This window comes from Electrona antarctica, assembly GCF_951216825.1.
Source record: "Electrona antarctica genome assembly, chromosome: 2".
Classification (NCBI taxonomy): Eukaryota; Metazoa; Chordata; class Actinopteri; order Myctophiformes; family Myctophidae; genus Electrona; species Electrona antarctica.
This window is the reverse complement of record NC_136807.1, coordinates 13,921,071-13,936,108: the sequence shown is the minus strand read 5'-3', so window position 1 is coordinate 13,936,108 and position 15,038 is coordinate 13,921,071. Positions and strand designations below refer to the sequence as shown.

At 45.2% G+C, this 15,038-nt stretch overlaps 1 protein-coding gene across 1 annotated transcript in view; it reads left to right on the top strand.

The window, feature by feature from the left end:
• Nucleotides 1–627: 627 nt before the first annotated feature.
• The window catches only part of lamb2 (laminin, beta 2 (laminin S)), a 138,971-nt gene continuing 124,560 nt past the window's right edge, over nucleotides 628–15,038 (top strand). The window contains exons 1-2 of the mRNA XM_079496075.1: nucleotides 628–699; nucleotides 966–1,053. Of these exons, the coding sequence (XP_079352201.1) occupies nucleotides 1,005–1,053 (49 nt within the window). The 5' untranslated portion in view covers nucleotides 628–699; nucleotides 966–1,004. The remainder of the gene's footprint in view (nucleotides 700–965; nucleotides 1,054–15,038) is intronic.

Below are 15,038 nucleotides of genomic sequence, written 5' to 3'. Positions count from 1 at the left end.
AAGGAGTCAAGGGATTTGCATGTCTTAATGACTGTTGGTAGGGCGTTCCACATTTTGGTGGCATAGGAGCGAAAATAATTTATGTCGTGCACCAAAACTGTTCTTTTTTTCATGTATTTTTCCACAGATGTTGCTAGTGTGTCCAACGTGTCCATTCTTTTATACACATCATTTTGCAGATGGCAATAGGCTAGCCAGCTGCCTACTAACATATCTTACGCCACCTGTGCTTATTAGAACACTATGACACAGTTATTTCTGGTCTGCTCTAACTTTTAACTAAAGTTAGGCTAAGGAGCAGACCAAAAATAAATGTTAATTATTTATCAATTATTTGTCACTTATAGGGCACTGAGGGCAGGCTACTGCAGCGAAAGCTCACACGACGAGCTATAAGTAAGTTCGTCTATTTTTGGCATGATTCCTATACTGTCCTACACCGTCGTACGGTGAAGTGAAGTTGAGCCCATGCAGGCTCGAGGTTTTAAAATCCGTTCCAGTACACCGTGGAGTCCATGGCAGAGTTTCCACAGCAGAGAGACGGCAGCAGCACGGAGGAACTCTGGTGGCTACACTTCAAATAAATCCACAGATATTCTGCACTGCACTGACAACTCCGCACCAAGTGGACCAGACCAGGGCGCACAGTCACATACTGTAGAGACACAAACAAAACTAGCGAAATAATACGACAACACGGTGAGCGTCTCTTTTTTTAACGTATATGAAACCGTTAGTTGAGCGTACACCGGTTTGACCTGTTGAAGAATCACGGAGGCTACACTTTCTTTATCATTTTATCCGCATGAAACTTTTACACATTAACGTGCGCACTTCTCTCTTTCGCTATGCCTGGTGACACTATAAACTGCGGGTTGGATGATGTATGCCAATAATATCAAACATGTCTACCAGTAAAATAAATAGCTTTTATTTATAAATAATGACACTGCATTTCATTATAGGGTGACTATTGGACTTACTGACTACAAATCGACGGACTGATGCACGGCGGTACAGCCATGCACGCGTCACTGTTGATACTGGTCTGTGGTAAGTCTAAAGAGCGCTTTGAAGTCATGCATGTTCTGTTGCGTCCATTAATTAATCCTCCTCACAATCTATTACATGAACGGCCGAGACAGCTAAGGCTGTCTTCACGTCACTGTGATGGGACGTCTAGCTACAGGTCTAGGAGTTGAGTTTCTATAATAACCCATAACATCATGACAGTTACGATGATAGGATTAAAGACAAGTTGTTTCAGGAATCTTATGGTGTGTAGGTACCGTACGTATTTCTGTCTGCCTATAGAGTTTTAATATCACGCTGGGTTAAGTGGGTTTCCCTCGTTTTATTAATAATAAGAACTATATAGACTATAGTTCCTAGGCGTTAAAATGGCAAAGTGACATTATTAAAGCATATCCGTTACGATATTACACTATTGCCATAATGTCAACATTGTTACAATATTGTCATACATGTAGTTGTAGCCTAGATTGATTGGTTTTGATTGATTTATTTATTTAAGTGGCATATTCTTCCAAGGAAGCCCGCCAGCCCATATGGACTTACCGGACACTTTAACAGTTCACACACACAACGATCAAATTAAAATAACAAACTAAGAACTCCCAAGCTGCACACATGGCAGATCATTATTATAATTATACAACATAAAGTGAAATACAATACAATATTGGTCCTGCTATACTGTACTATATATTGTACACTATACTGCAGTGGTTCTCAAAGTGGGGTCCGGGGACCCCCAGGGGTCCTTGAGGGAGTTCCAGGGGGTCCCCAGCTTAAATGATAGTTTGGAACCAAATGGACCCTTATGGGTCTGTAACTCTGAGAGTGTACAAATGGAACCAATTGGGTCCATTTGTACACTCTCAGAGTTAAATTAACATTGATTTTACAATATAAATGGGGGGTCCCAGAGATAGAAATGCCATCAAATGGGGGTCCGTAGACTAATATGCATGTCAAACTGGGGATCCTTGTAATTAAACGGGTCGAGAATCCCTGCTAGAGCCGTAAACATCTTCTCTTATGGTGGTCCCTGGCATATCTCTTCAAATGGGGGTCCGCGGGCTGATTATATAGTGTCAATTTGGGGGTCCTTGACATGAAAAAGTTTGGGAACCACTGCTGTACTGTAGCTAAGTCTAAAGACAGCCACACAGAAGGCCAGAGAAGGCATTTCTCCTTCAGACAGACAGTAGCAAACTTGATGGATGGTGAGGGTGATGGGAGTGTTGGCCTCTCTCTCTCTCTCTCTCTCTCTCTCTCTCTCTCTCTCTCTCTCTCTCTCTCCAGAGAGATAAGATAGCATGCTGTTTCTTTTTTAGGGCCCTCCAGTCCGTTCCCATCCGGCTTAGGTCTCTCAGGTCATGCTACAGTTAAGATATATCCTCTCTCTCTCTCTCTCTCTCTCTCTCTCTCTCTCTCTCTCTCTCTCTCTCTCTCTCTCTCTCTCTTTCTCTGTGTGGGTGGTGTTATTTCTCTGTTTACGGTCGTCTTAAAACAGCGCAGCTGAGTCCGCAAATAGAGACACCCACTCCTGTACCTACAGCACTGCGGAAGAAGACCCTTCTTGGTGTGTGCGTGTGTGCGCGCGCATGCACGTGTGTGCGTGTAGGTTGTCGGTAAAGAGAAACAAAACAAAGTCAGGCAAGAGGTCATTTTTTTTCCTGTCAGGATCCAAACTTAGCATCACTCTCTCTCTCCGCCACTCAGTCCTGACGCCTCCTAACATAATGCTGTCACAGCTGAACTAATGACGGATACGAGCACCATGGCCCTGAAGGAGGGAACGGTCGCCCTGCATTACTCCCCCGAGGCCGCGGCACACAATGGTGTTATTGCTCCAGATGGAGCTCTATTAACTCCTACCCTTATAACACCCTGGGTGTTCTCTGTTCTCTCTCTGTCTCTCTCTCTCTCTGTCTCTCTCTCTGTCTCTGTCTCTGTCTCTGTCTCTGTCTCTGTCTCTGTCTCTGTCTCTGTCTCTCTCGCTCTGTCTCTCTGTCTCTGTCTCTCTCTCTCTCTCTGTCTCTCTCTCTCTCTCTCTCTCTCTCTCAATTCAAATTTCAATTCAATTCAATTCAAATGAGCTTTATTGGCATGAGAAAACATACGTTTACATTGCCAAAGCAAAAGTGGGAACAAACAATCAAGATAATATAGGTGTAAACAGAGCTGTGTTACATTAAACACTTTGAGTAATACTATCTTGTGAAACTATACAAAGATTGTGCATTTTCTGTCAGAGAAAGTTGTACATCCTGCATATAGGAGACGCTTTAAATACTTTTGAAAGTTGACAGCAGTATTTCAATGTTTTTGCATTCATTTTGTATATAAACATTAATTTGCGTGATTTTCGAACTCTCCTTGGGTGATTGTAATCCGTGGGAAGTACATGTCTCTGATGTCTTGGTACAGTGGGCATACGGTTAGGAAGTGTAGCTCAGTCTCTCTCTCTCTCTCTCTCTCTCTGTCTCTCTCTCTCTCTCTCTCTCTCTCTCGGACGTTGTCATTCATTCTTCACAGCTGCGTCTCTTTATGATGATGGGTATTAATGAGGATAGGTTGCTTCCAGTCAGTCACATGCTGAACATTGGGGTTCATATTAAACGGTGGCATATCCTGCTCTTAAGTCTACATACATTGCTGTTAACATGGTTTTAATGGGATTTTGATCCAAGTTTAATGGTGCAGAATGACATGAAACTATATCAAACGTTTTGTTTTTTGAAGATATATTTTGGGTCTTTTTCTGCGTTTATTGGATAGTGTACAGTATGGTATGGTAACAGGAGAGATGGGGAGTGACACGCAGGAAAGGTCGCCGGGATCGGATTCGGGAGTCGCACCGGCGACACCCTGTCAGGCTGAATTAGCAGAGTTGGTGCCCGGACCGCTAGGCCATGTACAAAGTTTGTATTTATTTATGCCATGGCTCTGTATAGGAGGAGGCTAAATGGTCTAGGATTGTTTGTCTGTCTGTCTGTCTGTCTGGGGATGATCTCACGTACTGGACTGATCAGCATGTTAATGCTGTCAGTGGTGTGGTTTATATTTGTTGTAACATTAACTATAATTGTGGTGGTCGGTGGTCGGATTGGACTGAAACCTTCTGAAGTACAGATTATAGACGGACCACATGAAGTCTGGGATCCACAGGGAAGCCATGCTGTCGAGATGTCTTGTTTGATGACATGCGCCTTTTTGTATCGACATGCGTGCATGCGTAGCTGTGAACAGTGTGCGTGTGCGCGCGCGTGTGTGCGTGTGTGTGTGTGTGTGTGTGTGTGTGTGCACGCACGCGCGCACGTCTCATTGTGGCGATATAGGGAGCTGTCTATTCAGACTCCTGACGCCTCCTACTACGACAACCTGCAAGGCCAAGGGTCGTTTCCATACCCTCAGGTCAGAGACAGGGTAATTTGTGTGTGTGTGTGTGTGTGTGTGTGTGTGTGTGTGTGTGTGTGTGTGTGTGTGTGTGTGTGCGTGTGTGTGTGTGCGTGTGTGTGTGCGTGTGCGCGTGCACATGCGTGTGCGCGTGCGTGCGTGCGAGTGACGGAGAGAAAGGACTTGGGCTTTTCAAAGAGACAAAGACCTCCAGCATGTCTCTCTGTTCCTTCTGTTCACTTTCACTTGCTTTTCTTCCTCTGCAGGGGAGGGGGAGGGGGAGGGGGTGGGTAGAGCACGACCTCTAGGAACTAAAGATAGGTCGGACTGTTTGTGTGTATAGATAAGTTGGAGTGTGTGCGTGCGTGATGGTGTGTGCACGTGCGTGCGTGCGTGCACACGTGTGTGAGGTAATTGTCTCATTTGTCCCTCTGTGTGTTTGCATGCGCACCTGTCTTCTTGCATCCTTCTATTATTATTCTGTTTGTTTGTGCCAGTCTTTGTGTGCACAGTACCGTTTTTTGTAGGCGTGCAAATGTTTGTATACGTGCTGCACATGCTTCTGCATGTGTCACATGACATCACATCACTTTTCAATTAAAAGGGGGAACTGCTCTATGTGGCCATGACGGCTTGTGGTGGACATTTCGGTCAGAATTATAATTTTGACACCACGGACATTCAACATTAGTGGACAATAATATTAGCAGAAACACATAAAGAGCTAACCCTGATCAGATGACCATAACAGGACTGTAACTCTGAGAGTGTACAAATGGAACCAAATGGACCCGTTGGTACCCATGTGTGTGTGTTGGTACCCTATCGTGTCGTAGTAAGTCAGTGTCACACATATTCTGAAGCAAACCTGCCATTCAGTAATTCACCCTTTGTCAGCCTTCTGATTGGTTCCTGACTGACTAACCAGCAGGCTCTTTCTGCCTTGTTCCGCCCTGGTTCCACCTGGTTTATGTTGAATTTGCTAAAACAAAAAACAAACATGATATGCCCAGTCACCTGCATGCTGCACCTGTGATGTTCCTTTTTACTGACACCTAGTTTAAAATAAGAGATGAGTGCACAGAATATCAATACGAAGCAACTGAAAAACATGATTTTTTTCAATGGTAGTGGATGGAGAGAGGATTTTTGTCCAACCACGAAACGGCGGCACCCAATGGGTGCGAAGTTTGACAAAGGGTGAATTGGGTCTTATGATCAAAATAAGAACATTATAATTGAAGGAGCCATTCTGCCTGCAGTGCCTTTAACCCGTTAGATGGGTGGGTCCACCATGGGGGGGGTGTATGTGTCACAATGATTGACACACGGTGACATATAGGGCAGGGGTTCCCAAACGTTTTTGGACCAGGTACCCCTTTTGGGGTAGACATTTTTCCAGGTACCCCCTCATCTGAAGCGGCCGCAGAAACCTTTCCTGTGTGTCCTGAGTCTTTTTGTTGTTTCTGCAGCATGCGTCCTGCTGTTACTGTTTGGGGTCACGACAGGTTGACTGATGTTGTAGTTTTAGTAATCATGTCAGCTATTGGCCCAAAGCAAACATGGGAGAAACACAATGAACAACACAAAAAATACGTTTATTGCGCAACTTGGCAGAAATGACCACGTAGATAAACATAATTTTAATGTTAAAAAAGTTAAAAATAAATGAAAAAAAGTTTATTTATTTATTTTTATTTTTTCTGGGAATTATTTCGGGTACCCCCTGGCTATGCGTCGCGTACCCCTAGGGGTCCGCGGACCCCACTTTGGGAACCGCTGATATACGGAACACAGGTGCAACAAGCCAGGTGGATGGTTTGGAAGGTATATGGGCACAACAGGCTAGAGATCAAACGGTTTCTATGTGCCCAGCCGAGTGGCAAAGTTTGTTTGAGCTTGCCACTACAATAATGGTGTCGAGAAAATAAAATGAAATCTAAAATGTGCCACGGACAAGACCAAGTCACGAGGGTATAGTTTCTGTTTGTGAAATGTATACATCATCATTGAACAGTCCCTTTTCCCTCACAGCGTGTACAGTAAAATGTAAATCGTAAAACTTTGTTGACATTAAGGAAACGTATCAAGACGGGTACATGGGTATCTTGGTGGTGTATCGAATCTTGTGGACCAGACCCATTGCAAGGTGCTGTACTCTGTCGTCAACCCTAAGCCATTCCAGCCTGTCAAAGTGGGCAGGGGTGAGGTGGGTTCGGGGAGTGAGGTAGTAGCCTGACCAGTTTGTTTTGGGAAGTCTGGAGCCTCGACATGAAAAAGGTTGAGCGCCACTGACATAGGGTTTTCTTCAGAAAACTGTCAGGATTTGGAAGACATTTGTAGAATCGACGGTAGGTCATGGGTTAAGAACCGTAGCGTTGCGAAGGATGTATAATAAACTAGAAAAAGTGCCCTTCTGGGCACAGGTCTCCACCAGGAGGATAGGACTGTGTGAGATGTTTGGCAAAATGTTTAGGAGTAATATAAACATGTTTGCCTTTGATGGCAATTGGATGACTTGATGCATTTTGTTCCAAAAATGTGTTTTGCAAAAGTGAACCTGTTGGTGGCGCTATAACAGGCCAATGTGAAAAGGGTGGGATATATTCCTCAGCCTAGTAAGAAAATGTGTGAAAGATTTCACGTAGATTTCATGCTGCGTTCATGATTTGAGGCTTTTGTTCAAAACGGGGCAATCTTGCAAACTGTGAAAGCCAATTATAGCCAATTAGGATGGAATATGAAATATCGGACAGATCCGACTTGAGCACATGACCATAGAGATACTGTGTAACGATTTGTGAGATTTTTGGACAGAATCTGGAGGAGTAATATCAAAAAATGTGTTTTACAAAAGTCGGCCTCCTGGTGGCGCTATAAAAGGCAGATGCGGAAAATGAAGGTCAAAGGTTTGTCCTTGGCCTCTAGGGAGTGTGCATGCAACGTTTCACGCAGATCGGTGCAGTTTTAGGTAAAAAATTTGAAAAGCTGCCTCATGGTGGCGCTATAACAGGCCGTTCTGGAAAATGCGGGGCAGAGGTTCATCGTTGGCATCCAGGGAGTGTGTGTGCAAAGTTTGGCATCGACCGGGTTAACGGTGCCGGAGATTAGCTGTACACAGACGGACGGAAGGAAGGACGGACACACGGACGGACGGACACACACACGGACGGAGTGCAAAACATACTCTCTCCCCATGCCTTCGGCCTGGTGGAGACAATTACAGGGGATTTTGTTAACTAAATCTTTGGGTTGTAAAAGTTTTGTTGTGGTGGTAATAACAGTGCCATAGAATTCACATGAAAGAAAGAGGACACAAGCTAGAGGCTAAATCCAGGGCTAAATCCTCCGGCAGTCAACCTTTCTTCCATGACTTCTGTAGTGGGGAAACGGGGGGTTTTGTGGTACCTCCTCAGATGTGTGTGTGTGCGCGCGCGTGTGTGTGTGTGTGTGTGTGTGTGTGTGTGTGTGTGCGTGTGCGTGTGCGTGTGCGTGTGTGTGTGCGTGCGTGCAGGTGAGGGACAGGCACGGGCTGGCATTAGGCGGTGGGAGTGAGCCAGCGTGTTCCCCTGCCTTTGAGAGCGTCAGCCTCCGGAACTGTGTGGATTGTAGAACAATGGGCTGTGTAAAGCCTCCCTGCCACTATACTGCTATAGTCTATTAGAGGAGAGAGAGAGAGAGAGAGAGAGAGAGAGAGAGAGAGAGAGAGAGAAGAGAGAGAGAGAGAGAGAGAGAGAGAGAGAGAGAGAGAGAGAGAGAGAGAGAGAGAGAGAGAGAGAGAGAGAGAGAGAGAGAGGGGTTGGGAAAGAGAGATGGACAGATAAAGGAGAGAGAGAGAGAGAGAGAGAGAGAGAGAGAGAGAGAGAGAGAGAGAGAAAAGACCAAAAATTGGAAGAGAGACAGGGGGCAGAGGGGAAGAGAGACAGGGGGCAGAGGGGAAGAAAGACAGGGGGCAGAGGGGAAGAGAGACAGGGGGCAGAGGGGAAGAGAGACAAGGGGCAGAGGGGAAGAGAGACAGGGGACAGAGGGGAAGAGAGACAGGGGGCAGAGGGGAAGAGAGACAGGGGGCAGAGGGGAAGAGAGACAGGGGACAGAGGGGAAGAGAGACAGGGGGCAGAGGGGAAGAGAGACAGGGGACAGAGGGGAAGAGAGACAGGGGGCAGAGGGGAAGAGAGACAGGGGACAGAGGGGAAGAGAAAAGAGAACAGGTCTGTTTTATGTGAAAGGAACGGTGAGTTAGGGTTTCCGTCGCGTCGGCACAGCCTTTTGTAAATGAAAAGAGGAGTGCAGGAGGGGGAGGAGATGGGGTAGGGGAGGGGGGAGGAGGGGGAGGAGATGGGGTAGGGGAGGGGGGCAGGAGGGGGAGGAGATGGGGTAGGGGAGGGGTGAAGGAATTATAAGAGAAAAAGGAAGGGGGGGGGGGGGGGGGGGGGTAGGAAATTGAGTCTCGTTAAAGTCAGTGGTTGTGGCTGTTGTTAATGGGAGGTATATCCTTCATACCCAAGGAGCTGGAGAACAAACACAGGCATTTGAGTATTTATTGACACAAAGCATACTGTATACTGTAGCCTATACATCTGTCAAAAGGATAAAACACATGCAGTAAAACTCAATATCTCATTTTCCACTGGGGTCCTTTCACACCGTGAAGTGTTGTTTTTGGCAGCAAATTTTCGATTTTAGTTTTAGTCATAGTCTCTTGAATTGTGTTCATTTAGTCACATTTTAGTCACCTGGAATGTCTTAGTGTTTTGTCTAGTTTTTGTCGACTAAATGTCATAAGATTTTAGTCGACTAAATCTACAGTTGATTTAGCCGACTAAAATGTATTTTGGCGGGCCTTAGTGATGTCGTAATGACTGTTTTTACACTTGCTGAAAATAGCAGATCTACAAGCTCACAACGCGTCGCAGCGCGACGCGTTGTGAGCTTGTAGATGTAAAGTGTAAAATGACTTATAGTTGGATCTCTTGTCCACTAGTCCCTTCCCAATATTTTAGTCTAGTTTTTATTTGTTGACGAAATTGTCAGTATATTTAGTCTTAGTTTTAGTCATCATAGCTTAGTTTTCATTTAGTTTCCATTTAGTTTTCGTCAGTGAAAAAAAGGTAGTCGACGAACATTTTTCGTCTTAGTTTTAGTCGACGAAATCAACACTGCTCCTACCTTACACAGGGCTATTCTATGAGGCAGAACAACACTGCTCCTACCTTACACAGGGCTATTCTATGAGGCAGAACAACACTGCTCCTACCTTACACAGGGCTATTCTATGAGGCAGAACAACACTGCTCCTACCTTACACAGGGCTATTCTATGAGGCAGATCAACACTGCTCCTACCTTACACAGGGCTATTCTATGAGGCAGAACAACACTGCTCCTACCTTACACAGGGCTATTCTATGAGGCAGAACAACACTGCTCCTACCTTACACAGGGCTATTCTATGAGGCAGATCAACACTGCTCCTACCTTACACAGGGCTATTCTATGAGGCAGAACAACACTGCTCCTACCTTACACAGGGCTATTCTATGAGGCAGAACAACACTGCTCCTACCTTACACAGGGCTATTCTATGAGGCAGAACAACACTGCTCCTACCTTACACAGGGCTATTCTATGAGGCAGAACAAGCACTAAGTCAACACTGCTCCTACCTTACACAGGGCTATTCTATGAGGCAGAACAAGCACTAAGTCAACCTCATTAGCCACAATTGGTTGCTGTATTATCATTTCAGCCCCTGCATAACTTCAGATATTCTATTGACAGTGTACAGTCAGTGTACACAAAAACAACGGAGGATTTGACTGTGTAAGCATAATTATGTTCTGCCTCCGCACCACCGTGCCCCCCCCTTTTTTTTTTACTTCAAACTTCTTTATTAACATGCGCTTTGTATTTAGGAATTTTAAGAAGAAAAGAGGGGTTTAATTGCTTTTCCATTCCATATCGCTAAACTTTGGTCTATCGATAAATGTGTGTATTCTTTAGCTGTGTTCATGTCAAGGTGCAGGTGTGTCCATATTTTACTTACTTATACTTCATCATCATCATTTTTCGACTGCGGTCGCGAACGTGGATTTCACAATAACACGCCAGACTTCCCGGTCCTTCATTGCCATCCCCATTTCTTGCTTACTGATGCCTGTGTCCCTAGCGATGACATCAGGGAACGACAGTTTTCTACCTCTGGTCTGCTTCGAGCTTTGAGGCAGGACTCCAGAGAAGAAGGGAAGATATAACCTCATTGTCAGCTCTGTAGCAGTGGCCGACAAACTGTGTTCTTCTGGATCGGACTAGTGAAGAAACACGGGGAAGGTTGCCGTATATTAGATTAGTCGATGGGTGGCTCTTCCAAGACAGATTTTGCGCTCTCATTAGAAGGCGGGTGTAAGTGCCATCCAACCGTTTCTCTAGTTTCTTTGAAAGTGTCCATGTCTCGGACATGTCTCTTACTTACTTACTTATCCCCATTACATATCCCCAACACATAAACATGCCTGCTAATCCTATACGCTGTTTCTTGGAGCACTCGCGTTGGTTTTGCCCATTATGAAATGCCCGTTATATCAATGGCTGTTATCAATAGCCTGCTTTTAGTATCAGAATGTAATTTCTGTTTCCATAAAGGTGAAGTCTAGGTCGTGTCATGTGTGTACCCAAAAGAGCACTTAACCCATTTTAGACAGGAACCCCTTTTGGTGTTTATAGCATTATTACTTTAGCTATTGAAAAATAGCAGATCTACAAGCTCATAGCGCTACCGAGTGCCACACTACAAGCTTGTAGATCTGCTATTTTTGAAAAAATTGTGACAATGCGGTGCAAATCTTTGAATATAGGCCTATATATTTTTCAGAGCAAACGTTTTTAACTCAAATCTTTGCTTCTGGGAGGTCACTGGAACAACATATTTTCAGATGGGGGTCGGCGGCCAATTACATATATTTTTGGGGGTCCTTGACATGAAAATGTTTGAGAACCACTGACATAGAAACATAGGTTTTTCAGAAAACTGTCAGGATTTAGAAGGCATTTGTAGAATCGACCTCAGGTCTAAATGGGTTGAGTATAAACACACATGTTAGAGCAGGATCGAGCAGGAAATGGCTGTGCTTGATATAAATATGACATAATATTCAGAGCGTTGGAACGTACACAATAAAACCTTTGTTAATTTATCCATTTGTAACTCAGACTCAAATGGAGCATTTTCCGGTCCATTTGGATTTGACTGTATTCACTGGTAAATCTGTTTAATCGTACCTCCCTTTTAAAGGAACATTTTGCCTATTTTCAGCATCATCTCTATAGTTTAAACAAGATGGTATTTTGTATTTCTGATGCAAGAAACAATGGCTTCTATTTCAGCAAGCCCACTCTTTAGGAAGAGTGAAACAAAAAATACATTGCATGGATGGATGCACCTGGGACGTATCCTCAGTGATGTATCCCAAGATCATCAGGGTTTCGGGTCTACCAACATCATACCCCTCACTCAGCTGACCCAGCCGGGGGTGATCAAGTCCCGACTTACATCCCAGTAGCTACCCACGATCAGTCCCATTAGGGAAAGACCAGGGACACACAATTCGCCGCTCCGAAACTACTCTGCCGGGACTGGGAGGTCTGACTGGCGCGTGGAAGGACTAGGCTCTGTGGGTAGACTCCTGTCCGGGTCCCCTCTACCGTTGCCCAGGCTCCACCTGGGCAACGGTGGTGCTGCAGGCTCCACCTGGGAAACGGTGGTGCTTGCAGGCTCCGCTTGCAGCATATGGCCCTCCTAAAGGCCTCACCGTGGATTTGTTGGGCTTCCTCCTCACGGAGGACACAGGCTGGGGCGCCGACCCTAATACTGCTCCCGGGTGCCGTCTACATTCCGGCTGTCACCCGTCTCTCCGGTGTCTGGTCACCAGACTATTCCTATACTCCATTAGCTTGGAATCCCCACGGATGATGTCATTGTTAGGCATGGTTTTATAACTGTCTACCTCTGAGACACAGAGCAAGAGCTGTATATGGAAACAGTGCCATCTTATATCATTCAGTGAGGTCTTAGTGAGGACCAATTATACGAAGATAAGGTTGAAAGTGGGTATCCGTCGATGTTCCTTTAGGTCACAACAAGAAAGTAATACATAAAACATCTTTAAGCAAATCCTTTTAAACGTCCTTGACAGGAGAAAGGCTTCCACGTTCGCTGCTATAGCATATATACGCCTTGTTGTAGTTGCTTATTTTCTCCCTGTGTGTTTTATTGCTCTACGGCCCATGGCAGCAGCCAGACTGTAATGACAGGTTGTGTCTCGTGGGGGCTGGTGGTTAAAAAGCACTCTCAGACACCTAACACACCTGCACTGGTCTAATATTGGACATGGAGGCCGATGGTGTGATAGCATAGCTATTAAAGTAAAAAAAGAAAAAAAAGAGAGAGGGGTTGCATGGGGGATCATGGAGGTATACGAAGGAAAGCACAGGAAAAAGGAAGGAAGGAACTTAAGGAGAACAGGAGTGGAAAGAAGGAATTAACGAAAGTCTTATTGCCTAAACACTAGTGATGTTACAAAAAGACTCGGCTGTGTTTTCAAATTAGCTCTCAGACCTCCTGCAGCCTCCCCCCCCCTCCCTTCCCCGTGTTTAGTGGTGACTTCACCAGTTGAAACCCAGTCATTTTAAACACATGTACTACTCACGCTCGCACTTGCGCACGCACTTGCGCACGCGTGTGCGCGCGCACTTACGCACACGCACTCACGCACGCACGCACACGCACGCACGCACAGGCACTAATAAAGCCTCTTCGTCCCTTTTAACACATGCCAGATTATAGCTCAAGTGTGTTTAATTAATGTTGACACCAGAATTCCCAGCTGTTTATGTTGTTGACAACATGCTATATATATTTCATTGGATTTTAGCTGACGAGTACAATGCAACAGTGTTTAATTGAAGTGGCACTATGACTTTAGTCATCATAGCTTAGTTTTCATTTAGTTTCCATTTAGTTTCCGTCAGTGAAAAAAGGCAGTCGACGAACATTTTCCGTCATAGTTTTAGGCGACGAAATCATCATTGATTTGTACATGCTCGGATGCAAACGAACGCTCCGGATGTTACTGTGTAAAGATGCGCCGTGTCTGTCAGACATGCTCCTCCGTTTCCCTTTCGCTGTTTCTGGGGCACAGACTAGTGAATGTGTTTTAGTTTAAATTAAGGGGAAGAGAAATATACCTTCCTGAACCACACACATACGCACGCATGCAGGCACACACACACACACACGCAGGCACGCACGCACGCACGCACACACAGGCATGCCTTGCAGTCACAACTGTGTCCCCTGTGTCCTAAATTACCCACAGCAAGTGGCCTCTATGCCATGGGTCATCCAGAGGTTATGGCCATACTCTTACTATACAGTTTACTGGAACGTGGTTTCAACATTCAGAAAGCAGACCCATTATACACTGATCGTCTGCATGATAAGCAGCGCCAGGAGACTTTTACAGCACACTACACAATGGATGCACAGTGCACACGCACGCACGCACGCACACGCACGCACACGCTCGCGCACATGCATGCATGATTACCAGTGATTATACCATTATTCATGAATCATTTGGCTATTGTGTGAATTCCACATAGTGCCAGGAAACGACACTTTGTAAATGATGTAGGGGTGCAACGATATAGTAAAGGTGGCCTTACACTAGCCGATTTTTTTTTCAATCTGAAATCTGATAGCACCACACACTACAGGATAATCGGAGCGGGTCAGAGCAAATATCAAACATTGTTGATGTGGATCGGGCCGATCCCGATCGCGCTTTGAGCGGTCGGGCACCCACCGAGCGTCAAAAATGCCCGATTATCGGCTAGTGTAAGGCCACCTTTACTGCATCGAAAAATCTAATTTTAATTCCACGAATCGAAGTATATCGAAATGGAAACTCAGCATATGGTATCGTTTGACTTTGCATCGTATCGTTTTGCAATGCAAGTAATCAATTGTATCAATACCAAGCGCTTTGTATTTAGGAACTTTAAGAAGAAAAGAGGGGTTTAATTACTTTTCCATTCCATATCGCTAAACTTGGTCTACAGATAAATGTGTGTGTGTTCATGTCAAGGGGTGTGTTTGTCCATTATGTGTTCAAGTATAATGTCCATGTATTTGCCAGAGAAACACTGTGTTTACTTTATATCCATATTTATGAATGTTTCCCTTAAAACGTGCTCTGTCCACAGATTTCATGCATGTTTTTGCTAAATAGTTACTGTATCGATTTTAAATCATTGAATCGTATCGTATCGCCAGAATGAACCAATATCGTCCATCAGCCATCATGATACTATCGTATCGCTGTTACAATGTATCGTTACACCCCTACAATTATGTGGACACACACACACACGCACGCACGCACGCACGCACGCACGCACGCACGCACGCACGCACGCACGCACGCACGCACGCACGCACGCACGCACGCACGCACGCACGCACGCACGCACGCACACACACACACACACACACACACACACACACACACACACACACACATGTGCACGCGCACACACACACACACACACACACACACA